At 51.0% G+C, this 27715-nt stretch overlaps 1 protein-coding gene across 2 annotated transcripts in view; it reads right to left on the reverse strand.

Annotated features, from left to right (window-relative positions):
- Positions 1-25308, reverse strand: part of UBE2L3 (ubiquitin conjugating enzyme E2 L3) — a 43885-nt gene extending 18577 nt beyond the window's left edge. The window contains exons 1-3 of one of the 2 annotated variants that reach the window (XM_060119173.1): positions 25160-25198; positions 16859-17036; positions 11706-11801 (exon numbers count right to left, since the gene is read on the reverse strand). In XM_060119173.1, coding sequence (XP_059975156.1) covers positions 11706-11774 — 69 coding nt within the window. In that variant the 5' untranslated portion in view covers positions 11775-11801; positions 16859-17036; positions 25160-25198. Of the gene's footprint in view, positions 1-11705; positions 11802-16858; positions 17037-25159 lie in introns of both variants that reach the window. The other variant, XM_060119172.1, reaches the window with a different exon arrangement.
- Positions 25309-27715: the final 2407 nt, after the last annotated feature.

Raw genomic sequence — 27715 nt, forward strand, 5'->3', positions numbered from 1 at the left:
AATAATCTAACTGAATACCTTAAAAAGTGAGAAGAGAACAAACTGAACCCAAAACCAGAAGAAAGAAATAAGTAATAACAATTACCAAGGAGATAAACAGTGCAGGAAAAAAATAGAGAAAACAGGGCCTCCCTGGTGGCGCAAGTGGTTAAGAGTCCGCCTGCCGATGCAGGGGATACGGGTTCGTGCCCCGGTCTGGGAGGATCCCATATGCCGCGGAGCGGCTGGGCCTGTGAGCCATGGCCGCTGGGCCTGCGCATCCGGAGCCTGTGCTCCGCAACGGGAGAGGCCACAACAGTGAGAGGCCCACATACCGCAAAAAGAAAAAAAAATAAATTTAAAAAAAAATAGAGTAAACAAAAAATCAATGAAAACAAGTTGGTTCTTTGAAGAGATCAACAAAAGTGACAAACTTTTAGCTAGACTAAGGAAAAAAGAGGAAATCCATATTACTAAAATCAGAAATGAAAGTGGGAACATTACATTTATTATAGAAATAGAAAGAGATTACAAGAGAATACTATGAACAGTTGTACACCAAAAAATTGGATAACCTAGATGAAATGGACAAATTCATAGAAACACACAATCTACCAAAACTGAATTGAGAAAATATCTAAATAGACCTATAAGTAGTAAAGAAACTGAATCAGTAATCCAGTAATCAAAAACCTCTCAACAAAGTAAAGTTCTGAATTGGACGGCTTTTCTTGGTGAATTCTACCAAACATTAAAAAAATTAACATCAATCATTCTTGAACTCTTCCAAAAAACTGAAGAGGTGGGAACACTTTCTAACTCATTCTACAAGTCTAGCATAACCCTGATATCAAAGTCAAAGACACTATTAGAAAAGTATACGAATTTTGATGCAAAAATCCTCAACAAAATACTAGCAAACTGAAATTCAGCAGCATATTAAAAGGATCATACACCATGACCAAGTAGTATTTATCCCAGGTATGCAAGGACAGTTCAACATACAAAAATCAATCAATCAACACACCATGTTAATAGAATGAAGGAGGAAAAAAGATCATCTCAATTGATGCAGAAAAAGCATTTGACAAAATCTAATACACTTTTGTGATGAAAACACTCAATAAACTAGGAACAGAAAGAAATTTCAACATGAAAAAAGCCTACAGCCAACATGAAAAACCTACAGCCAACGTCACACTGAATGGTGAGTCTGAAAGCTTTTCTCCTAAAATTAGTAACAAGACAAGGATGCCAACATTTTTTTTTCTTTTTTTTTTTTTTTCCGGTACGCGGGCCTCTCACTGTTGTGGCCTCTCCCGTTGCGGAGCACAGGCTCCGGACGCGCAGGCTCAGCGGCCATGGCTCACGGGCCCAGCCGCTCTGCGGCATGTGGGATCTTCCCAGACCGGGGCACGAACCCGTGTCCCCTGCATCGGCAGGCAGACTCTTAACCACTGCGCCACCAGGGAAGCCCCAACATTTTTTATTTTTATTTTTTGGCTGCACTGCACAGCTTGCGGGATCTTAGTTCCCCAACCAAGGATCAAACTTGGGCCCCGGCGGTGAAAGCCCCGAGTCCTAATCACTGGACTGCCAGGGAATTCCCAAGGATGCCCGCTTCTTATTTTTTTGGCTGCGTCAGGTCTTAGTTGTGGCACACGGGATCTTTTGTTGCGGCGCATGGGCCCTGTAGTTTGCAGCATGCAGGCTCTCTAGTCAAGGTGCATGGGCTCAGTAGTTGTGGCATGCAGGCTGAGCTGCCCCGTGGCATGTGGGATCTTAGTTCCCCAACCAGGGATCAAACCCACGTCCCCTGCATTGGAAGGCAGATTCTTTACCACTAGACCACCAGGGAAGTCCCAAGGATGCCCACTTTTGCCACTTATATTCAATACAATATGTGGTAGTTCTAGCCAGGGCAATCAGACAAGAAAAAGAAATAAAAGGCATCCAGATTGGAAAGGGAGAAATAAAACTACCTCTATTCAGAGATGAATTGATCTCATACATAGAAAACTAAAGATTATTCATACACAAACTGTTAGAAAAAATGAATTTAGCAATGTTCCTGGATACAAAATCAACACGCCAACATCAGTTGCATTTCTGTACACTAACAGTGAACAACAATGAATCCGAAAAGGAAATTAAGGAAACAATTCCACTTACAGTAACATTGAAAGGAGTAAAATATCTAGGAATAAATTTAACCGAGGTGGCTGTTACAGACTGAATGTCTGAGTCCCCTCTGAATTCTTATATTGGAATCCTAACCTCAGGGTGGCTAGAGAGTAAGGAAGTAATTAAGGTTAAATGATGTCACAGGGTAGAGTCCTGATCTGACAGCATTAGTATCCTAAAAAGAAGAGAGCTCCCAGGACTCCCCTGGTGGTCCAGTGGTTAAGACTCCATGCTTTCACTGCTGAGGGGACAGGTTCAATCCCTGGTCGGGGAACTAAGATCCTGCAGGCTGCGTGGCGCAGCCAAAAAAAAAAAGACAGCATCCTTGCTCTCTCTCCCTGTGCACTGAGAAAAGGCCACATGAGGACACAGCAAGAAGGCTATGGAAGAGTCCTCATCAGAAACCAACCGAATTTTTTAAATGTTTGGTAGAATTCACCAAGAAAAGTCATCCAATTCAGAACTTTACTTTTGGGGAGGTTTTTGATTACTGATTACTGCCAGACCTTGATCTGGGACTTCTGGCCTCCAGAACTGTGAGAAAATTGAATTCTGTTGTTTCAAGTGACCCAGGCTATGATTTTGTTTCAGTTTTGCTTTTTCATCCTGAGCTGAAAAATACAGAGGTGTAAAACTTGTACACCAAAAATTACAAAACACTGCTGAAAGAAGTTAAAGAAAACCTAAATAAATGGAAAGACATCTTGGGTTCCTGGACTGCAAGTCTTGCTATTGTAAAGATGACAATACTACCCAAAGTGACCTAAAGATTCAATATAATCTCTATCAAAACCTCAATATTTTTTTTCTCAAATGGAAAAACCCATCCTAAAATTCATATGGGATCTCAAGGTGTTACTGAACCAAATTTAGGTCTGTTTGCCCATGCTCAGTAAAACCAATCTACTGACACTGAGTTGTAGTGAAGGAAAGTGCAGGGTGCCAAGCAAGGAGTCCAGGGCAGCTAGTGCTCAAAACACCCGAACTCCCCAGTGGGTTTCAGGAAAGCATTTTTAAAGGCCAGGTGAGGGAGGGAAGTCCCAGGGTATGTAATCAGCTTGTGCACAATTCTGATTGGTTGATGGTGAGGTAACAGGGTAGTGTCACAGGGGTTAACATTATCAATCCTTAGGCGCCAGTAGGTCTGGGAGCTACTTACTCATGGTCATCAAGTAGTTAATTTCTTCCATTTGGTGGTGGTTTTAGCAACTGTAAAACAACTCAAGAAATGTGCATCAGATACTTTTATCTAGGTACTTCAGGGAGGAGCTAAAGCAGAGGATATGGGGGAGGGGTCTGTTCTGGGAAGGCCCCATAGGGTCCTGCCCAGTTACACAGGGGCCCTGAATAGTCAAAACAATCTTGAAAAAGATCACAGTTGGAGAACTCACATTTCCTGATTTCAAAAACTTACTACAAAGCTACAGTAATCAAAACAGTGTGGTACTGGCATAAGGACAGACATTCAGACCAACAGAACAGAATTGAGGGACATCCCTGGTGGTACAGTGGATAAGACTCCATGTTCCCAATGCAGAGGGCCCGGGTTTGACCCCTGGTCAGGGAACTAGATACCACATACATGCCGCAATTAAAGAGCCCGTGAGCCACAACTAAGGAGCCCTGGAGCCACAACTAAGGAGCCCACCTGCCTCAACTAAAGGAGCCCACATGCCACAACTAAGGAGCCTGCAAGCTGCAACTAAGGAGCTCACCTGCTGCAACTAAGACCCAGTGCAACCAAATAAATAAATAAATAAATATAAAAAGGAACAGAATTGAGAGTCCAGAATTAAACCCTCACATATATGTTCTATTATTTTTTAAATTTTTATTGGAGTATAGTCGATTTACAATGTTGTGTTAGTTTCTGCTGTACAGCAAAGTGAATCAGTTATATGTATATCCACTCTTTTTTAGATTCTTTCCTCATACGGGCCATTACAGAGTACTGAGTAGAGCTCCCTGTGCTACACTGTAGGTCCTTATTAGTTATCTAGCTCTATTAATTTTTGACAAGGATGCCAGAATCATTCAACGGGAAAAAGCAGTCTTTTCAACAAACGGTCCTGGGAAAATTGTACATCCACATGCAATAGAATGAAGCTGGACCCTTACCCTATACCATTAAAAAAAACTCAAAATGGAACAAAGAGCTAAGTTCAAGAGTTAAAACTATAAAAATTCTCAGAAGAAAACACAGGGCAAAACCTGCATGACCTTGGATTTAGCAATGGTTTCTCAAATATGACACTGAAAGCACAGGTAACAATAGAAAAAATAGATAAAATGGACTTCATGAATATTAAAATCTTTGTGCATCAAAGGACACAGTCAAGAGAGTAAAAAGACAACAACTGAATGGGAGAAAATATCTGCAAATTATATATCTAGTAAGGGTTTAATATGTAGAATATATAACGAACTCCTTTAACTCAAAGACAAAGAGACAAACAACCCAACTCAGAATGTATATAGCAGCTTTATTCAGAACTGCCAAAATGTGGAAGCAATCAAAATGTCCTTCAGGAGGTGAATGGATAAACAAACTGTGTACATTCAGACAACAGAATATTATTTGGTGCTAAAAAGAAATGAGCTTATCAAAACACAACGAAATCTTAATTGCACATTACTAAACGAAAGAAGCCAATCTGAAAAGGTTCTGTATGATTCCAACCATACGACAGTCTTGAACGTCCAAACTATGAAGACAGTTTAAAAAAAAAAAAATCAGTATTTGCCAGGAGTGGGGAAGGATTGAACAGACAGAGCACATAGGATCTGAGGCAGTGAAACTACTCTACATGATACTCTAATGGTGGATACATGTCATTATACATTGTTCATACTCACAGAATGTACACCACCAAGAGTGACTCCGATGTAAACTGTGCCCTTTAGGTGATTATGGTGTGCCAACATAGGTTCATCAGTTATAACAAATGCCCGGCTCTGGTGGGGGATGTTGATAATGGGGGAGACTATGTGGGGGAGGGGGGAGGGGTATACCTGAAATATCTGTCCTTCCTCTTAATTTTGCTGCAAACCTAACACTGCTCTTAAAAAAAAGTCTTTAAGGGATTTCCCTGGTGGTGCAGTGGTTAGGAATCCGCCTGCCAATGCAGGGTACACAGGTTTGAGCCCTCCAGGAAGATCCCACATGCCGCAGAGCAACGAAGCCCGTGCGCCACAACTACTGAGCCTGTGCTCTAGAGCCTGCGAGCCACAACTACTGAGGCCGTGTGCCACAACCACTGAAGCCCACGTGCCTAGAGCCTATGCTCCACAACAAAGAGAAGCCACCACAACGAGAAGCCCGCGCACTGCAATGAAGAGTAGCCCCCACTCTCCATAACTAGAGAAAGCCCGCGAGCAGCAATGAAGACCCAATGCAGTCAAAAATAAATATATAAATAAAAATTTTTTAAAAGGGGGGGTTAAAGAACTTTAGACATTCCCCCAAAGATATACAAATGGCCAATAAAAACATGAAACAATGCTCAACATCCTTAATCATGAGGAAAATGCAAATCGAAACCACCATGAGATACCAATTCACATCTACTAGAATGGTTATAACTTAAAAAAAAAAAAAGGAAAATAATTGTTGGTGAGGATGTGGAAAAACTGGAATCCTTGTGCACTGCTGGTGGGAATGTAAGATGGTGCAGCCACTGTGGAAATCAGTCTGGCAGTTCCTCAAAGAGTTAAACACAGAGTTACCATGTGATCCAGCAATTCCACTTCTACATATATACACCTGAAAAACTGAAAATGGGGACTCAGGCAGATACCTGCATACCAATGCTCACAGCAGCATCACCCACAACAGCCAAAGGTGCAAACGACCCTAGTGCCCATCGACAGATGGATAAACAAAAGGTGGTGTACAGGGCCTCCCTGGTGGCGCAGTGGTTGAGAGTCCGCCTGCCGATGCAGGGGATACGGGTTCGTGCCCCGGTCTGGGAGGATCCCATATGCCGCGGAGTGGCTGGGCCCGTGAGCCATGGCCGCTGGGCCTGCGCGTCCGGAGCCTGTGCTCCGCAACGGGAGGGGCCACAACAGTGAGAGGCCCGCATACAGCAAAAAGAAAAAAAAAAAAAAAAAAAAAGGTGGTGTACAGTGGGACATCCCTGGTAGTCCAGGGGTTAAGACCCCACACTCCCACTGCAGGGTGCACGGGTTCGATCCCTGTCAGGAAACTAAGATCCTGCATGCTGCAAGGCGAGGCCAAAAAAAAAAAAAAAAAAAAAAAAAAGGTGGTGCAGACATATAAAAGAAAATTAAATTATTATTTATCCATAAAACTGATGTTCTGGGCTTCCCTGGTGGCGCAGTGGTTGAGAGTCCGCCTGTCGATGCAGGGGACGTGGGTTCGTGCCCAGGTCCGGGAGGATCCCACATACTGAGGAGCGGCTGGGCCCGTGAGCCGTGGCCGCTGGGCCTGCGCGTCCGAAGCCTGTGCTCCACAACGGGAGAGGCCACGGCAGTGAGAGGCCCGCGTACCACAAAAAAAAAAAAAAAAAAAAAAAAACTGATGTTCTGATACATGGTATGATGTACATGAACCTTGAAAAAATTATGCTGAGTGAAATAAGCCAGATAAAAAAGGACAAATTTTATATGATTCATTTATGTGAAATATCTACAATAAGCCAATTCACTGACATAGAGAGTAGATTAGGGAGTACTAGGGGTTGGGGGGCAGGAGAGCGGAGTGTTATTACTTCATGGCTACAGAATTTCTGTTTGAGTGATAAGTTTTGGAAATACAGTGATGATGGCTGCAAAACATTTTGACTGTAATTAATGTCACTGAATTGTACACTTAAAAAGTACTATAATGGCAAATTTTATGTCATATGTATTTTACCACAATAAAAAAGATTGATGAAGCAAAATTTTTAAATTTTTTAAAAGAGAAGCTTTAAAATTAGGAATTTTGAATAAACAAAATTTAAAAGAAAACACTAAGCTGAAAATTATTTGTCCTAGACACAAAGGATTAATACACAGAATTCCTTCAATTCGAAAAACATACTAAAACCTTATTAGATAATAGACTGTAGAGACATAAACAGTCAATAGATAAGTGAAAAAACCTTCAACTGCAAAAACAAAAGTTTAAATGCAAATTACTATGGTCTGAATGTTTGTGTCCCCCCCAAATTCCTATGTCAAAACCTACCACCCCCCAAGGGCTTCCCTGGTGGCACAGTGGGTGAGAGTCCGCCTGCCGATGCAGGAGACACGGGTTCATGCCCCGGTCCGGGAAGATCCCGCATGCCACGGAGCGGCTGGGCCCGTGAGCCATGGCCGCTGAGCCTGCGCGTCCGGAGCCTGTGCTCCGCAACGGGAGAGGCCACAACAGTGAGAGGTCCGCGTACCGCAAAAAAAAAAAAACCTACCGCCCCGGACTTCCCTGGTGGCGCAGTGGCTAAGAGTCTGTCTGCCAATGCAGGGGACATGGGTTCAAGCTCTGGTCAGGGAAGATCCCACATGCCGCAAAGCAGCTAAGCCCGTGGGCCACAGATACTGAAGCCTGCACACCTAGAGCCCGTGCTCCACAACAAGAGAAGGCACCATAACAAGAAGCCCACACACTGCAACAAAGAGTAGCCCCCACTCACCACAACCAGAGAAAGCCTGTGTGCAGCAACGAAGACCCAACACAGCCAGAAAAACAAAAACAATAACCTACCCCCGCAAGGTGATGGTGTGGGGAGGTGGCGCCTCTGGGAGGGGATTAGACCACCAGGGCAGAGCCCTCACGAATGGGACTGGTGCCCCTTCTGCCATGCGAGGAACAGCCTGTGACTCGTGAGAAGAAGGCCCTCACCCAACCAGCACTGATCTCAGACCTACAGCTTCCAGGACTGTGAGAAATAAATTTCTGTTGCTTATAAGCTCAGCTGTCTAGTATTTTGTTATACAACAGCCCAAATGGGACAAAGACACAAATCAAGCTGAGAACTTTTGCACCTATCAAACTGACAAGAATTTCTTTCTGCGCGTTGTTTCATGGACCCTCTGTTAGGGCAAACAGAGTTCCAGAGAGCCCCCAAGTGAGACTAAGCATTTAACATGTGCACTTACTGAACTTTTACAACAGCCAGAAGGGAAGTGCTCCTTTTAGAGGTGAGGACGCTGGGACTAACTGTGTAGCTGGCCCAAGATCACCACCCCTCCAGTCAGGGGCAGGGCTGGGGCTCTCCCCTTGGGCAGCGGGACCCCACAGCCTGGGTGCTGAAGCACGTGCCACTCAGAACCCCCTTTAAGAATGCTCAGCAACCTCCACCACAGCCAAGGACACGTGTGGGCACTTGTGGGCACTTGTGCAGACAGTACCCGTAGGAGTATAAAGTAGCACAACCTTTCCGGAAAATTATTTGACAACATATATAGCCCTACAGATGGTTTTTCCTTATATATAGTACAACCCTGACCCTAATGGAATATATAATACAGAATACTGTATCTTAAGATCAGAATCTAAAATAAAGATGACTATATTGTACACCTATAACTTATAAAACATGGGCTATTGGATATTTACTAAAACTTATGTTCATGAAGAGTTTCAAGGCAATGACCAAATAATGATAAAATTATGACATTAGCAACTGGCCCATTAAAAGGGGTGTGAGCACCTGGTTAGGGGTGGACACGCCCACTGGGAGAGAAGCCTCAAGAAGGTTCACTACTAGGCCTCTGTTCCTGAAGGGCAGGTACCAAAAACTCACTAAACTGAATTTCTTCATAATGGGATTATGGGATTCTTTTCTTCCTTAGACCTTACATCTGAATTTTAAATGGAAAAATGTTATATAAAAACAAGTGTTTAGGGCCTCCCTGGTGGCGCAAGTGGTTGAGAGTCCGCCTGCCGATGCAGGGGATACGGGTTCGTGCCCCGGTCTGGGAGGATCCCATATGCCGCGGAGCGGCTGGGCCCGTGAGCCATGGCCGCTGAGCCTGCGCGTCCGGAGCCTGCGCGTCCGGAGCCTGTGCTCCGCAACGGGGGAGGCCACAACAGTGAGAGGCCCGCATACCGCAAAAAAAAAAAAAAAAAAAAAAAAAAAAAAAACAAGTGTTTAGGACTTCCCTGGTGGCACAGTGGTTGGGAGTCTGCCTGCCAATGCAGGGGACACGGGTTCGTGCCCCGGTCCGGGAAGATCCCACATGCCGCGGAGCGGCTAGGCCCGTGAGCCATGGCCGCTGAGCCTGCGTGTCCAGAGCCTGTGCTCCGCAACGGGAGAAGCCACAACAGTGAGAGGCCCGCGTACTGCCAAAAAAAAAAAAAAAAAAAAAAAAACGAACAAAAAAAACACAAGTGTTTAAAGGGAATCAACCTGAACTGCCATGGTAACAATGAAGTGCCCCTGCCATCGCCCCCTGGGGTCTGGGCCTGCCCTCTCTCTGAACTGCAACCAGGGTGGATTTGCCAGGTGGCTTCCCCAGGACCAGCAAGTACCCTGCTGTAAAGGCCCACTTCCCAGGGGCCACATCTTTATCAGCTTGGCCCTGCTTTCACTCCAGCTGGATGGATCACAGGTGAGTTTGGGGAGAAGACCCCTTGCTGACCCAGCCCCTACAGAGCAGGAAGACCCGAGGCCCAGGTGTGGGGTACTAGTGGGGACCCTGGACAGAGTAGTTGCCAACCTTCTCCTTGAAACTCTCCTCACGCCAACCCAGGGGCCCAGGCCGTGCTCACAGGAAGGAAGCCAGAGAAGTAGGAAGAGGCAGCGTGAGCAGGGCGAGAGGAGCCCTGGCCACAGCACTGTCTCCAGGCACAGCTTCCCCAGATGCTCCAGACACTGCCTGGAGCCTTGGCCCAGGCCACTGGGACTCTACCAGCCATCTCCATGCGGGGCTCAATGAGAAGTCGCCCGTTCCACAGGCTCTGCCGATGCGACACCAGGGAGGCGCCTGCCAGAGAGCCACCTACCCTTGGAGCTGGCTACTAAGCTCCCACAGTAGGCTGCCCAGCCTGACCGCTTAAAACTGTCCCGGTCGTTCTTATCATTTTTCAAAAGATCCACATCTTAACTATTTACCTATTTTTTATCAGTAGGAAACAAAATCTCAATTAGGAAAGTGCCAGGGGTCAGATGGTCTTGGCCATCCTTCCACTCAACATCTAATAGGTCCCCATAGTGGGCAAGCGCTGGGGGCAAAACCAGGCTGGACGCTGCCAGGTTTATAATTTTTGGTGTGCACTGAAACACTACAAAGCATATCTTTCCTTAGTTATCCAAATGATTATAAAAATAAACTACAAATCCAATATTTGCTGTTCAAGTTCCAGGGACTGTTAAAAAAGCATGACCTAGAACCAGTGTCAAGAAGGAAGCATTTCCGGTCAGCGTGCCCTCTGCTCGGCTCTGGCAAAGTGACCCATCTCTTCATAAGGAGAGATTTTACATTGGGTGGTGGGGTGGGCATGGGGGGCGCGGGGGGAGGGGGAGAGGCACAGGGCAGGGGGGATGAAAGGAGGCGGCGGTGGGTGGGAAGAACAGGAAGGAACGGGGGTCACTGGCACAGAGGGTCTCTGTCGCAAGCCGGGGACATGGAAGGCACGTGACGTCCAAGCAAGGCTGCCTCTGGCAAGCGGGCAGGAGCAGAGGCCAAGACGCACCCCTCCACGTCCAGCAAGAACCCAGTGACCTGACACTGGAAGAAGCAAGGTCCCCAAGAGACAAAACAGAGCAAAAGAAAGGCAAGAGGCTGGACAAGAGCCATGGCTAAGAGTTGAGAGGAAGTGGCAGGACAGGAGTGAGGACCTCAGGGCCGGGGCTGGACCTGCCGAGCCAGGGCTGAGGACGTGGGCCAGGTGCTGCCAGAAGCAGTTCTGGGAGGGCAGGGAAACCGGGGTCACAGCTGGAGTCAGCGTGGGACAAGCCTCTGGAGGGGGAGATGAAGGGCTGCAGAAAGAGCAGATGCGGAATCCAGAGGGCAGGGAGGCCACAGGAAGCTGTGGTGAGGAGGGGGCCAGAGCGCCCAAAGGAAGTCTGGGCAACGGGGAGTGGGGCGTGGGGGCAGATGCCCCAGAGAAACACTGGGGGGCCACTAGGCAAAGGGACTTGAGACCAATGGGAGGCACAGACTGGAGGGTCCCAAGAATAAAACCTGGAACACAGGTGTCCAGAGGGTTAGAGACACAGACGCAAACCCAGGCAGGAGAGCAAAGAGAAGACGTGGATGGAAACACCTACTACCTCCCAAGAGAGGTCGGAGAAAGCGGCCGTCTGGACAAATGCGGCCAGGCAGAGAGGAGCCAGGGAAGAGCACGAGCACAGACACACGTCCTTTCCGGGCCGACCCCCACAGGCCTGGAAGGCTCGGACCCCAGAATGTCAGGAGACCAGAGCCTAGATGGGCTCCCCTTCACGGCCCTGCCCTGTGAGCCTCCGTGACAGCCGCCTTGGGCACCTGCTGGCCGACTAGAGTCATAGCCGCCTTGGGAGCAGAGAGAGAAGCCCGCAGCACACACATCAGCGTAAAGAATAATCTGGTAAGAAGTGGAGGTGTTCAATACTCACAGGAACAATAAGCCCTTGCCAAGTCAATAAATTAGCTTCATCAACCTGGATGTTACGGAAGTTTTTCATCCCACATTTGCGGATTTCTTCAAGCTCCTGTTGATTGACAAAGCATAAAGGGGTGTCAAATAGGGGAAAGCACCACACATTAGAACCCTCCTGACTCCCTCAAATTAAACCAAGTGCCAACACCGCCACCAAGGCCATCTCAGAGCATGGCTGGATGCCCTGGCCTGGTTAAGAGGCCTGGAGCCGCAGTGGCCCCCTTGACCCGTACCCCAGACCGAGACAAGCAACCACTTTGGTGAACCCACAGCCCCAGTGGACGATCCCCTCCCCTATGGGCTGTCCCCACGCAGCAGGGGCACAGGCCAGGTGCTGCAGACCTGACTCCTTCCAACCCAGATCTATGAAGTGCTGCCTCTGTGTAAAGGTGAATGGAACTGGGGAAGAGAAGCAAACAAATCCACAGTTTTCCACCCAACGCCGGAGTGCAGTTTCAGAAGGGCTCTCCCTCCACAGGGTACATGGCTGGGGCACGACGACCCAGGCTGGGGCTGGATGGGGGGTGAGGGAGGATGGAAACCTTCAATAAGCCTCGGTTTCCTCTGCTGCAAAAGAAGGGCATTGAGACCCAAAGATGTAGACAAGGAGGGGGAACCATGCTATGAGCAAGAGAACGCCTTGCAAATATACGAGGGGTTGTTATCATACAAACTCCACTTCATCCAGAAAGCACGGCCGGCCAGGCGACATCAGGGCCCTGTCCTGTCTCTAGCCTAGAATTGTCTGTCACTTGTTTTTCAACCCTGCACTAGCCTGACATTTCCCACCGCTTCCCTGACAACTCGAGTGACCGTCCAATAGGCGTTATGGCCCAAGCCACCCACTGCACAGCCACCCACCCACCTGGGTCCCCCATGCTCCTCCATCATCAGAGCCTAGAGTGAGGCGCTCCCTCACCACGCCCCGACCCGGCTCTCATCCACGACACAACAGCGTCCTCCGCATCTCCTGGATGCCTCTCTCTGCAACCCCACGGCACCACCTGGCCCAGCCCTGCCTCCTCCGCGGGGCCCACAGGATGGCGTCCCACAGCCCGGGCTTCCTCCTCACTGGTCCAGCCCCCACAGCCCTCTAGAACCAGGAAGCCCCTTCATGTTTGGTGCCGTGGCGCAGGATGGCACGGAGGCTCTGAACCAGACCCCCCATCCTCTGCGCCCCACATTCCCATCAAACAGCCAGTGTACAAGGCACCTTGGGGGATACGAGGTAAGGAAGGAGAAGAGTCCCAAGAAAAGGGGCTGAGCCAATGTTACAGGTGTGCCTGGCACGCGGCAGGATGAGGAGGACAGCACGCCAAGTGACCACACAGAGGAGACAGGTGGGACACGCTACTGCTTGGTGGCAGGGGCCAGGCTGAGTCTCTTCCCACAGGGAAGACTGCTGCTTGCCAGCCCTAGCTGCCCACCACACTCGTCGGCCTGGGCCCCAGGGCCAGAAACTCTGGTCTAGCAGGTGTGGGGTGGAGAGAAATGGGGATTTTTAGCAAGCTGCACAGTGAGAGGATGAGCTCCATTTCTAAGCAATGCTCAGCTTCCACGAGGAAGATGCTAGTGGCCATGGCCCCAGCAGTGGGGGAAGGGGTGGCCTGGCTCCTCTTCCTGAGCCCGCAGGAGGGGAATCATGGAACCTGAGAGACCACCCGACCTGCCAGCTGGTCCTCCTACTAATGCCCAGGGCTCATCGGAAAGGCTCTCCTGGGGATTATGAAGCCTGGGCACATTCAGGAAGGGGAAGAAACAAATCTCACACCCACACTCCCACTCTGGTCCACTCCCCAAACAGAACGTAAGCTCCAAAAGAGGAGGCGCATGGCAGGGGTCAGAAAGCCCAGGAGCCCATGGTCACATGCAAATACAATATCTGCTTAGTGATCCGGTGAGTGATCGGATGGGAAGCAGGGGATTGGAGAGGGGTGAGGCTCTGGGGTAAACAGGGCTCTCTATGTGCTGTGACCTTCCGGCCCTTGGCTCAAGGCACTAGAGTAAGATTCTTGTCTAGAAACAGAAGAGACCACGTCCCGTAGCGCTGAGTCCTACCAAGCTAAAAAATGTTTAAACCAAATACAGACGGGAAAAAATTCCAGATAGAACTGTGAAATTAGACAGTCAAACAGGGATTTCCCTGGTGGTCCAGTGGTTAAGACTCCATGCTACCACTGCAGGGGGCACGGGTTCAATCCCTGCTCAGGAAGATCCTGCATCCCGTATGCCGCGCAGCAAGGCCAAAAAATTTTTTTAAAATTAAAAAAAAAAAAGAGTAAGAAAGAAGAAACAACAGAGAATAGATGCAATATTCATAGGACAAAATAAATTTTAAAATAATCTATAAATATACTTTACAGCTTCAGAAATCCACACACTAACAACACGAGGTATGGGTAATAAACACAAGAAGGTACATTTCAAAGGAAATTACAAAAACGTGGCAGGTAGGACTGTCCACCGTAACTTGGCAGTGAGAAACTGAACCTTGCTCAAGAAACAGGGGCGAGTGGGCATGTTGGCAGGGGTGCAGGGTGGGCAACTATCATGCTCTGATATCAAGAGACACGGGAACAAAGACGGGAGCCGCTCCGCTCGGTGCGAGAAGGACAGCAACCCTGCCCCCCCTCTACCCGCAGGAGAAGACGGCGATGCTGTGACAGCAGAGCTGGGATGCTTGGGAAACCCGGAGCATGGTTACCGGGTAAGCTCAAGTCACCTTGCTGTCAAGTGACGCTCAGCAAAAATGACGAGGCAGGCGCCTTTGCATAGTTCTAAAGAACAACAAGTGGGTATAAGGCAGAAGTAAGAGAAACCAAGACAAACAAGCCAGCCATCCAGTCCTGTCATCTCCAGGGAATGCCAGGCAGCCCCTGGGAGTTTCTCAACAGGATGGCGCTGAGCCCTGCCCACTAGATGCCAGGCCTGTGACACTGCTCCACCCAGCTTCCCAACGCCCTCCAGAGCCGCAGCTGCTGAGAACCACTGACACTCTTGGGGGCCGGGACGCTGAAAGTCCTGAGATGCACAAGACAGTCCCGCAGACATGAACTGTTCAGCCCGAAATACCAATCACGCCTCCACCAAGAACAAGCTGAAGACCGACTCAAGTCATTCAGAGAAGAGACGGGGGTTTCCCTGGTGGTGCAGTGGTTAAGAATCCGCCTGCCAATGCAGGGGGCACGGGTTCGAACCCTGGTCTGGGAAGATCCCACATGCCGTGGAGCAACTAAGCCCGTGCACCACAACTACTGAGCCTGTGCTCTAGAGCCCGCGAGCCACAACTACTGAAGCCCGCACGCCTAGAGCCTGTGCTCTGCGACAAGAAAAGAGAATGAGAAGCCCGCGGACCACAACCAAGAGAAAGCCCACGTGCAGCAACAGACCCAATGCAGCCAAAAATAAATAAATTAAACAAATAAATTTATAGGAACAAAAAAAGAGAGACCGGTTCATCTGAAGGCCTGACAAACCCTCCAGCGTGACTGCAGCCTATAACTGAAGATGAAGAACGGGGGAAGGAATGGCAAGGAGGCCACGTAGATTCAGAGTTGGAACGTCCGACGGATGGTGGGAGAAAGAGGGGCCCGGCTCCAGAACGGAGTTGGGAAGACCAAAGCCAAGAACCACAGGGACTGACAAAACATGCCCCACAAATGTCTGTGACAGTTGTGTAAGAGCAGTCGATCAGCTGCTTCAGGCAGATGGGACGATGCTGACAGGCCGAGAGAGACACCAGGGAAGGAGAACCAGACACTCACACGTCCCCCTCCTGGTGGGGAGTGGGCTTCCTGGGCAGGGTGAGTGGCGAGGGAGAGAGAGGGCTGCACTCCTCAAAGCCCAGAGGGGGACCTCGGCACGTCGCCGACACTCCAGGCCAAAGCGTGGCATCGGGCACAAGCGACCACTGCCCGACAGCCCCGTGGGCACCAGCAGGGGACACGGCCCGGCCCTAGCAGGAGACTCGCTGGTCCCTGAGCAGAGACAGGGAGCAGGACACATTATACACAGCACGCCCTCGTCTCACAATGCAGTGTACACATCTGAGCTGGGGAAGAATTAACAAAGTCTCTATTTCTTTCCTTCTTTGATATTCGACTGTTTACAATCTCCCTGGGTAATCCTCACACACTGAGAAGCCCTCAGGAGCCAGTGGTTCCTGATCAGTGTGAGGCCATGGTCCTCTTTAAGAAATCCAGACATACTATGTGTAAAACAGATAACCAACAAGGACCTATTGTATAACACAGGGAACTATACTCAGTATTTTATAAAAACATGTAAGAGAAAAGAAGCTGGAAAAGAACTTATATATATATGTGTGTATATATAACTGCATCACTGTGCTGTACACCTGAAACACAACACGGTAAATCAACCATACTTCAACAAAAAAGAAAAATGAAAAATGAAATCCAGAAAGGAAAGGAAAAATCAGCTGTCTGAGTCACGGCTGCTTCAGATGTCAAATCAATGCTGTGGATGGCAAGTGTCAAGGTAGGGGACGCTGGTACAGTTTTTAAAAAAGGCATATTTAATATCATGGTGTAATTTCCTATTTGCTAAATGGAAAAAAGCACAATGCGCCCCTAAAGAACTACAGAAAGTAAAGCTGAAGGTCTTCCTGGCTGTTGAAGCTGGGTTAAGAGAGCGGAGCTGCTCTGGGGACCTGCGGGGGTGTGGGGGGGGCCTACAGCAGAGGCCAACAGCTTCACGGGAGAGGCTGACACCAGCCCTGAGGGAGGGGGAGGATGGACCCTGGGGTGGAGAGGAGAATAGGTGTCCCCGTGGGAGACGCAGGCAGAGCCGTAGAAGGAAGGAACCCCCGGGTGGTTAGGGAAGCAACAGGAACAGAGCTTGGCTGGAAAGGCTACTAATTCTGGGGACTCGGCCAGGGTGTGGGTCCCAGGCGCAGGGGGGAGTGAGGGGTGCCTGACTCCCGTGGACCCACAGACTGAGAACCTCCAGAGAGCACCAGGCACCTGGGCCAGGGGTCCCAGGCCACAGTGAGGGGCACCCCTCCTTGAGAACAACCCAGCCTTCCAGCAAAGAAGAGACCAAGTCCCTGACTCAGTGTCACTTCCACATCTGCAAACAAGCTCCTACCAGAGCAAAGGCCTCCCACTGGGCCAGGCACACAGAAGCAAGGCGAGGAGTCCCTCTGACAGCAACAAGTCTGCGCCGACAGAAACCCGGAAACCGGTCTGAACTTTTCTTAGAAGGTGCATGCTGTCTGTGACTTATATTGCTTATTCTACTGTTGAACCTTCTCTGCTGAACCTTCCTATGGGCGATAAAAGCAGAATATTTCAATCCCCAACCATTCTCTTCAACACTTATTTTATATATAATACACAGAAACAATATTTTGATTTGGTAGGTGGTTTTTTCAACAAATCATCAGTGGACCAGGAAGAGCAGAGGACTCTGGAGTCAGACAGGCCCGGGCTCAACCCAGCCCCACCCTTCACGCCACCTGAAGCTCGAGTCTAGGAGTCTAGTCTTACGGTAGGAAGCTTACTCCTCAGGGCCCTGCTGAGAATTACAAGAAATGCTGGATGGTGCTGAAGCTGGCAGGAGGTACTCAATTAGGGTTTGGTTCATTCCCCTCCACAACTGTGTCACCACACTTCTTAAAATCTAAGAGTGTCAGGGCACCAACGTACATACTCTATCTGTTCTATATAACAGGACATACACATGACATGACATTGGTGTTGACAGCCTATGACCAGAGCTCACGGGGGCCTTAAAGGAGAAATGAAGATGTTTACGGTTGTTAGTACAAAGCTTTCAGAAATGACCTGATCCAATTAAAAAGAAAAAGACAAAGAAGCATAAGACAGGGGCCTGCCAATGGCGCATCACACTCCCCTCCACAGGGCATTGTCACCTTCAAAATCCCAACAAAGCAGAACAGGAGGAGGCATGCTAGGGAAGATGTGGGCATTTGTGCAAGAGGCGCACACCCCACCCAGCCACGTGAACAGCAGGAGCCAGACCCTGAGTGAGAAGCAGAGACCAGAGCCTCACGATGCCCCTGAGGGGGGCCAGGCCAACCTGTCAGCTTTATTTGACAGGAGGGAAAGCTGGAGAGAGGCTGAGAGGGACCTAGTCACAGACAGACCTTGGACAGGGCAGAGCCAGGACTAGAGCCTGAGCCAGAGCTGTTGTTCCATGGATGTCCAGCCACAGAGCAGTGGGCAAGGGGGGTGTGGGCTCCCATTCCCTGGTCAGGATCCTGGGGGGCCTGGCGGCCCTGGAACCGCACTTTCCCAGACTCTGGATGACAAAAGGACGAACACACGCAGCCTTCACCTGAGCCCTCCATTTACGGCAAGTCACCCCGCGACTGTTTCTTCTGTGCCAGGAACACTTCTAGGCTCTCCCATCCAGGCAAAATGAAACCCGGCAGGTAGAGCCCGACGTTCAAGGGAAAGTACGAGATCCCTGTCAAATCAGCCACGCAACTGGTGGGACGTTAATAATTTGAAAGAGCTACTTCCTGCTTGTGGGACTATATCAAAGTGACTAATTTTGACAGAAATGCACTTTCCAAGCTTGCACAAAGGAACCAGTGGCAATGACACTCAATTATGACCTTAATGTAATTCAATACACTGTAAATCTAAAACATAAGGCTTCAAAGCTCCAGGACATGAGTCTCTTATTTCAGTGACTGCTCAGCCAAGGGGCCCCCACCACCACGTCTCCACAGCGAGCCAGTGGCGTGCCAACTATGTCACACTCAGTTACTGCCACGATGGACACACACAGCGATGGTCCTCACTCTATGAGGGAGTGTCACTGTCCCTTTGGAGAAATCAGGACACTGAGGCTCAGGGCGAGGACACAGATGAGCCCGCGGCAGAGATGAGGATCTGAACCAGGTCTTGGAGAACTCAACCACAGCACGCTGCTCCAGAGAGCAGGCCGCCCGCGCACGGTCGTGCCAACAGGACACGGCTGCAGGGGACACTCAGCGCTGCCCACACGCTCTGGCCCACTCTGCACGGTGGCCTCACTCCGGGATGCACATGTGCCTCCAACTGAACGGGGGTGGGCCTGGCACTCTGACCTGCATCACACTCTGGAGTTCAGCATCCCGGGATGGAGACAGGGACAGTCATGTGGACCATGCAGCAGATCCACCTGTAAAGTGGCTTTCCTGTGCTGAGTTTCCCAATGACTGGCACGGGGGCAGGGGGCGGACGCACACATTTACAAACCATCTCAGGAAGGGCTCAGGGGCCATCTGACTTCGGAGCTACAGCCACTGCCCAGTCCACTCAGACAGGGAGCACCAGCAGAAGCACTGGACCTGATGCCAGTGCCTGCTTTGGCTGCACGTGTCCACTGGGCCAGGGGCTGTCCGGCACACTTCACCCCTTTGCCGAACTTGCTAGTGAGCAGCAGAAACAAAATCTGGCAAGATAAGGAGTACGGAAAACTCCAACTGATACAGGCCTGGAACTGTTCAAAACAGCGCAAACCCCACCACCACCTAACCTGAGACGAACTTTACTCTCCATCCCGTCCCTTCTTACAGGCAGCCATGTGAAAAGCAGGAGAGAAACCCTGAGAGCAGGGAGGGCCTGGCTGGCCTCACCCATGGGTGGTGGCCCGTGGGTGGTGGCTGGGCCTCAGCCTCCCACCTGTCAGGGCCCTGCATCTCTGGACGCTAGAGACTGCGGCCAAGGCCTGGAGGACCTGGAGCAGGAGACCAAAGGCACAGCATCCTTGACGGGACCGCCAGCCCAGCTCAGCGGCCTCATTGGCCCACACACTCAGCACAGGAAGAGAAAACACACAGGTGAGATTCTGAGACACTGATTTTGAATTCAAAAGCTGTGTAATTTTGCTGGAAAAAGTAAACATCTTTAAACAAAGACACGTTCGCACAGCTGTCTCAGGAAACCTCTCACTAACCCTCAGGAACAGTTGACTTCAAGAGTCGGGAGGGCGTGTGGAGAGGGGGGCTTCCTGTCCTCCCTGCCCCAACCCATGACCCCCGAGGGCAGCACCATCTCCTCCAAACCCTCCCTCCCTCCCTCCCGCCAGGCCACTCTCCTGGCTCCCGTGCTGACACCCACACTTAGTACATGCCAGGCGCTCTTCTGAGCGCTTGATATGTAGTAACTCAATCTTCACACAGATGACATGACTAATGCACAGAGAGGTTAAGCAACTTGCCTGGGTTCACTCAGCTAAGACGCGGCGGATCAGGACACATGCTCCAGCACCTGAGCTCTTAATCGCTCTGCAGTATTCCACTCTCAATAGCTCTGCCCTGAATGGAAGACCCTTTCCTCCCCCTTTCTCCCGGGCGAGGGTGAGGCTCACCCAAGCCCTGGAGAACACACAGAATGAGTCTGGACAGGAGACACATGCCAGCAGAGCCCTCACCAGTGAGCGGCCGCTTCTGGACGCCGCACCTGGGGCTCCACTGGATCCTCAACTGAAAGGCACAGCGTCTCTCTGCCACCTGTCCTGAAACCCACCCGCGCTGGCTTCCCTCGTGCAGAGGCAGCTCGGCCAGCGGCCGAGCCGAGGGAGGGAGGGCTTGTCCTGGAGGGCCAGGCACGCTGGGCACGCTGAGGAGGGTAAAACCAGGTCAGTCCCCAGTGCTTCTGGAAAGCGCCACAGGGGTGGCCTCCCTAAAATTCAAAGAGGGGACCGAGCAAGGTCAGAAGCATATGGCCAGGGGTTACTACATCTGTTCTGAAGGATGAAAGCTCCTCACCCTCACCAGCTGCCCAGTAAGCTACCAAAGCCCTGCTCAGAGTGAAGGGCCAGACCAAGTTCGGCCTCCTCCTGCCAGAGGGGCTTACCCCCCCCCAACTCCTCAGCTGGCAGGCGTCCAGCACACACGGGCAGCCCAGGACCTTTGTTCTAGGCTGGGCCGTTCTTCTCCCTCCTTCAACTCCTTGAGGGCACAGCCCAGAGGAGACCCCCCCGGAGCTGAGTCAAGGAGTCGCCCTGGTGCAGAGAGACGAGCCGGGTGGCCCCCGGAGGCCGGGGAGTGCAGAGCTCGCGGGCCCAGGGGATCCCAGGGCAAGCGGGGGAGATGAGGCTGACGAGCCCAACCCCCGACAGGACACGTTGAGGAGTGCGGGTCCTGCCCTACCGAACCTGGATCCGGTTTCTAGGGGCAAGGCCTGGGCGTGAGCACTTCTCTCCAATGCATTGCCGCTTAGGGATGACGTGGGAGTGAGGAGCTGACTGGGGACAAGCACAAAGAACCCACTCAGCGATCCCAGGCAGGTGTCCACCACAACAGGGACGGCCTGCATGAAGGGCATGGCAGCGGAGATGCAGAAAAGACAGGCGGAGAAGGGAGATAAAGGCCTAGTTCAGCAGAATCTGGCAAGTGGCTCAATGTGGAAGGAAGGGGTGAGGCAGGTTCCCCCAGGTTCTTCCTTGGTGATGGAGTAGACAAGTGGCCCATTAACTAAGGGAGGCAAGAGAGACGTGGGGGCACAGGCGGGGCTCAGACCCGGAGGCCTGCAGGTCCAGCACCATTCAAAGCAAACTCCTGAGGAGGGGCGGGGTGGGGGTGGGGGGAGTCAAGGCCCAAGGAGGGATGGTTCTGTAAGCTTTAATTCCCAACTTACTGTTGCATCAAAGAAAAGAGAAGTTATCTCTAGAACATTTAGTGATACTTTCCAAGAGTGAGAATACTTTCAAGTGACCTGATGTAATAAAACACTAAATCAACAGCCTCTTAACTCAGAGTTGTAGCAAAATCTGAATAGGTCTAAGTACCCTGAGACAAGTGTTTTTGTTCTCGTGTACACCTCAAGAAAAGGTTCCAATATTGCAATAATGAGCATACTCTCTTTCCCAGGGCCTGTCCCAATTATCTCTTAAGAGAGAAACATTTACAAAGAATATCATTAAGGGAGGCTAAAATAGTCCAACTCATTGCGATGCATGAATTTAGGGTAAAAAATGCTGTGCTTTCCTCGAGTCCCAAAAACCCAGTGGATTCAGAACACTGACACCATCTGTAAAACTCCCCTCACGCACAACACACCCACCAGACACACTCACCGCTCCTTGTGTTCATTACCCAACCTCAGGGAGTACTACACCTGCACTCAAGAGCAAACTAGTTCACTGCTTAGTACAATGAATTCCAATGAACTATTATTTAGCAACTCCTCCTACTCATTCACATGTGATTATGGGCTGAAAGTACACCAACATGGAGCTCTGAGTGAGCAGTATTTAAAGAGCATTAACAGGTTGCTACACATCTCAATTTCTTATCTCAAGAGTTATGCCATAATAACTAATAAAATGTCACTCCTCTTTTAAATCTACAAATTTCCCCACTGAGAAAAGCCCTTCTGGGAAGATACCCAGCTGGAGGGCCCTTCCAGGAGATGCGTGCAATTGAGAGGCTAAAAAGAAATGAACAGACTGCAATCAATTTCCCTCAGCCACACCTACAGGTTTCACTTTTGTAGCTATTTCCCCTCCTGACTGAAGCAATGGTTACAATCTGGCGGTTGCCATCCATGCTGAATTAGCTGCTTGCAAATTAAAATGTATTTAATGTTTTATTAACATTGTAATTCCTAAAGTGTTCTGAAAAAGGCTAATCCTTTTGGCAATTGCTTTTTGAATTAAAGACTTTATCATATTCACTTTGCCTAAAATAACTTCTCAGCCTGATATATGCAAATCACTCTACTTTTAATAATGTATTTTACACTATCTGCAGATAGTCCATTGTTACAAAGAAATCTTTGACTCCAAGTGTTTCAGAAAATGGTTTTTGAGGAAATTTTCAGTTAAGATGTAATCCATTTGATTATTCAACGTGTTTACTTTTCACCACTGAAAATCCTTTTTATTATCCAGCCCATGTACTGATCAACCTCATTCAATAAATTTTTTTTTTTAATTAACCAGGCCTAAACACTGACTCTCAGAGCCAATGATTACCATCTTGTAACGAGCATCCCCTACTAAACTGAAAGAATCTCCAGGCAAGAGTCAGGAATCAACATACTCCTCCATGCATCCTTGGAATAAGAAAGGAGGCCATGTGACAAGGGGCATGGAACTTGGGATAGGGAGCCAGGGAGATGTAGCATCTCATCTCTCTCCAGGATGGTCCGCTAAGCCTCACAACCTCCTCGTTGGTAAAATAAAGATGACAACACACTACCTTTAAGAGTTATTGAAAACATTTTTAAAAACTTATGTAAACGATCTAGCACTTAACAAGTACTCAGTTAATGTTACATATTTTTTCCTAAACTCTAATTTTTTTGAAACACAAAAATAATTGAAAAACCATAGTAACTCCCCTCTCAGACCCCTGGGAGCCTGGGAGCCCCAAACTGGGTCAGCTGGCCTAGACTAAGGGATACCAGGATGAATTAGGTCAAGATCCCTGCCCTTGAGGAACTCAGACCCTGGTAGGAAAGGCAAGTCTAACACAAATCCGATTGTGACAAGTGCTCAAAGAGAAACATAAAGAAAGTGCTGTGGTCACACAAAGGCGGAAACAACTCATTCTGATGGGGGAGGCAAGGCCTCAGAGTAGCTGGCCTCGGAGTTGAACCCAGGACTTCCCTGGAAGGGGATGAAAGGCAAGGGGAAGGTAGCTTTTCTCAGGGAGAGCAAACAGCGAGTGCAAAAGCCACCTAAGGGCCGGGGGCTCTCGGGTCAGACAGAACTAGTCACATCACAGCTCACTCTCTCCCTAGCTAGAAAACTGGGGCAAGCCAGCGATTCTCCCTGCATTCCATTTTCTCACCTACAAAATGGGAATAATAGGGTCTACTTCACAGGGAGAATTACACACCATCATGAACATGAAGTACAGAGCTGCACAAAGTCAAGGCTAAGGAAAATGGCAGCTACGGTGATCAGGTGCAAGAGTGATGGCGAACCAAGGAGCAGGAGGTGTGGCTGAACAGATTACTTTCCAGCAGCCTAAGGGTCTTGCTGCCAGGAAGTTAGGATTAAGTTAGGACAATAAAATCACGGAGGTTAGGTCAGGAGCATGAAAGGATTAAATATCTGCTTTAGAAAAGGAACTGTGGTGGCCAAGAAGGCGAGTCAGAGAAGGAGAGAACTCAGAAAGGCACCTGAGAGGTGAGGGTATGGATTCAAGTAATCTCAGTAAGATTAGAGAAGAAGTCAGGAACTCAAGAAACCTTTAAAGTAAAATCCGAAAGGCAGCAAGGATGACTGCCTCTGGGAAGTAGAGCAGGGAAATAAATGAATAACAGTCTTCCCATCCGGACGACTGTGTGGACGGTGGTGTCACTGACAGAGAAGAGAGAAGTCTGGACTCTGCTGACTCTTCTTTTGTGCCCACTTCCAATCCAGTCTTATGAAGTTCAATGTCGTGTCTAGTCCTTAGGGAACAAAAGAAAGGAAACGTTCCCAGGGAGGGAGGGCCCGGAGGCTGGGACTCCAAACTCAACGTTTGGCTCTCCGGAGCACTGCTCTGCCCAGGAGGAACCCCAGCCCTTTATCTCCCCCCAGGAAGCCAGCTCTTGGGCCCTTCTGATTTTCGGCCCGGTGCAGCCCGGCAGCACCACCGGCAGGGCGGCCGACTCGCAAACCTAGGCGAGATCGGCTCTGGGGGACGCCGGCAAACACACTCGAGAAAGGACTGGGCCCGGGTGGCATCTGTGCTCCTCACCCGGGGAGCCAGCGAGCAAGAATGCACCCCGCCGCGTTCAAGATACAAAGTACCAAGTTATTTTTATAAACTTTGGTCGGTTTTGACTCCCACCCCCACCCCCAAAATGGCACTTTGCTCCAGCAGGGCCCGGAGCGCGGATGACGAGGACGGGACAGGAGGCCCGCGCCGCGGCCGGCCGCCCCCCGCTCTCCGCCCTCCCGCTCTCCTGCACCCCGGGGCCGAACTTGCCGCTGTGTGACTCTGCAGTCGCAGCGACAGTCTGCCGGCAGTCGCAGCGACAGTCTGCCGGCCCCCGCGCACCCCGATCGCCCGCGGCAGCCCGGCCTAACTTTCGCCCGCCGGCCCCCGCCCCGAGCCCCCAGCCCGCCCGTCCCGGCGGCTTCCAGCCCAGTGCGCTATGGCCCAGGGCGGGGCAGCTCCGCGGCGCGGGCTCGGTGCTCGGGCCTTCCGCAGGCGCCCGGTGGGCCTCCCGCTGCCTCCGCCGCCGCGCGGAGGGAGCCCGCGGGCCGGGCGGGGCAGCCGGACGGGCGGCGAAGGGCCGGGGCGGCGCGGCCTGGCGCTCCCTCCTGGGCTGCGGCCTAGCGGCCGCCTTAGCTCCCTCATCACACGGCCCTGGGCGGCGGCGCCACGCGGGGCGGGGGGCGGCGGCAGCGCCCCGAGGGGTCCGGGCGGCCGCGCGGCCCCGGCCGACGCCACTCCCAGTCCGCCCGCCGGCGCCGGAGAATAGTCTTTACCTTCATCAGCCTCCTGCTGGCCGCCATCTTGGCTCTGGTGCTGCTGCTGGCCCAGAATGCATCGCGGCGGCCGGCGCCGGAGCCCCCGCACTTCCTGAAGCGGGGGAGGGCGGCGGCGCGGGCGGGCGAGGCGCCTACTGTGTGCGGGCGCGGTGTGGGCACGGCGCCGGCGGCCTGGGAGCGCCGGGGCGCAGGGACCCTGCCTTTGCGGGGCGCCCAGTGAGGTGGCACTGGGAAACAGGGCCTGGCACATAGTAGGTGCACAGTGATACTGGCCGCGGGAGATGGGTGAAGGGGCAGGATTATTTCAGGCACCAATCAGCGCCGAGGTGAGGGGAAAGTGACTGTGGGAACCTGCTTCTCATGGGCGGCGGTGGGGGGTGGGGGTGGGGTCAGGGAGCCTCCCTGAGGAAATAGTGTAATTATAGCCAACATTCACCACGAACAGCCCCATTTCACAGGAAACAGAAGCATAGTGGAGGCCAAGGGTTTGCCCAAGGTCATGCAACCGGCAAGGAGCAGAGCCCAGTTCTGTTCCAGACGGGGCTGCTGGCTCCACAGCCACCACTGGGACCTGAAGGGTGGGGAGGAGCAGCTCTGAGGACGGAAGGGCAAGCCCATGGTCAGATGCATGCGTGTAAGGAGAAGACTCTGGTTGGAGAATGGAGGATGAGGTAGGTAGGGGGTAAGAAGGGGAGCAGGGCCATGTACAAGCTGTTTGTGGCCATCCAGGCAAAGAAGTGATGGCGGTTTGGACCTTGGTGGCAGTGCAGGCAAAGTGGAGGGTGCAGCTTCAGATCATTCAGGCCTTGTGAAGGAGTTTTTCTCCATTCTGAGAGCAGTTGGTTTCCCACTAGAAGACAGAGGAAAAGAGCACTGGAGATGGATAGCCTGGAATAGAGCCGGCCTCCCACCCAGAGACCTGAGAGCCCAGGCTTAACACAGGGAGAGAGTGGGGAAGAAACTAGATGATAAGCCTCGTGCAATGAGGACCCTGCCTGTCCTTTATATCCCCCCAGGGCTGGCACACAGTGGGTGCTCCTAAACATTTGGCAAATGTGGGACTTCCCTGGAGGTCCAGTGGTTAAGACTCCCCCTTTCCACTGCAGGGGGTGCGGGTTCGATCCCTGGTTGGGGAACTAAGATCCCACATGCTGCACAGAGTGGCCAAAAACAAAAAACAACAAGGGACTTCCCTGGTGGCACAGTGGTTAGGACTCCACGCTCCCAATTCAGGGGACCCGGGTTCGATCCATGGTGAGGGAACTAGATCCCACATGCATGCCACAACTAAGGGTTCACATGCCACAACTAAGGAGCCCACATGCTGCAACTAAGACCTGGTGCAACCAAATAAATAAAAACAACAACAACAAGACACATTTGGCAAATGTATGAGGGACTCCATCAGTTACTCCCTAGAGCCACAGGGGACCTGGGAGCCTGGCCTGGGAAATGACTCTATGGTCCTCCTGTGCACTGGGCCTGGTGCTTAGTGGGCCCAGGTCAATGAAAGAACACAGTTCTATTGGGAACTGCTTCCTCAGAGGGAAGGGGACCCTGCCCTGAAGAAATCCCAAGCCAGCTGAGGAAGTACAGTGCATACCCTTCACCTTGACGTGCTAAACCAGGAAGAGAGGGGTGGGATTGGAAGAGGCCGAGTGCCAAGAGCTAACCTTTGCTGCAGCATCTCCTGTATCCTCAACCCCATGGCAAGATGGCTCCCTGGCACCCACTTTGCAAGTGGGCACAGGCCCTGGAAAGCGGAAGGCCATAAACAAGCACACAGTCCCGGTGGGAAAGCCGCCTGGACTTTGGGACCCTTCTCTGGGTCTTAAACCTTCATTGTTCTGCATAGCAGTCCTGGCTTCTGGTCACACCAGCTCCCCTCTACTCAGCCATCCTGTTCATCCAGACCTGACTTTTCTGTGCTACCTCCCCAAGCCTCCCATCAAGAGTGACCTCTTCGGGACTTCCCTGGTGGCGCAGTGGTTAAGAATCCACCTGTCAGTGCAGGGGACACGGCTTTGAGACCTGATCCAGGAAGATTCCACATGCTGCAGAGCAACTAAGCCCATGTGCCACAACTACTGAAGCCCGGGCACCTAGAGCCTGTGCTCCTCAACAAGAGAAGCCATCACAATGAGAAGCCCGTGCACTGTAACGAAGAGTAGCCCTGCTCACCGCAACTAGAGAAAGCCCACGCGCAACAATGAAGATCCAGTGCAGCCAAAAATATAATTAATTAATTTTTTAAAAAAAAGAGTGACCTCTTCCTCCTCTCCCTCCTTCTGGGTTCCAGGCCCTTCTGCTCAAACTCACCACCTGCTGCTCCTTTCTCCAGTCAGCACAGGTCCTGGGTGCTCACCTCTAGGTTCAGGGAGGAGATTCAGGTCCCTGCCCTCAAGGGGCTTGTTACACCCTGGGGAGGCACCAAGGAAAATGACAGAGGTGTGAGGGTTTGTTGAGGCTCAGACAGGGGCCCTTCAGAGGACAGGGGAGGGTCCAGGAAAGGGAAGAGGCATTGCAGCAAGAAGGAAGTGTCTCTGGCAAGGC

Source organism: Mesoplodon densirostris, chromosome 15 (assembly GCF_025265405.1).
Source record: "Mesoplodon densirostris isolate mMesDen1 chromosome 15, mMesDen1 primary haplotype, whole genome shotgun sequence".
Classification (NCBI taxonomy): Eukaryota; Metazoa; Chordata; class Mammalia; order Artiodactyla; family Ziphiidae; genus Mesoplodon; species Mesoplodon densirostris.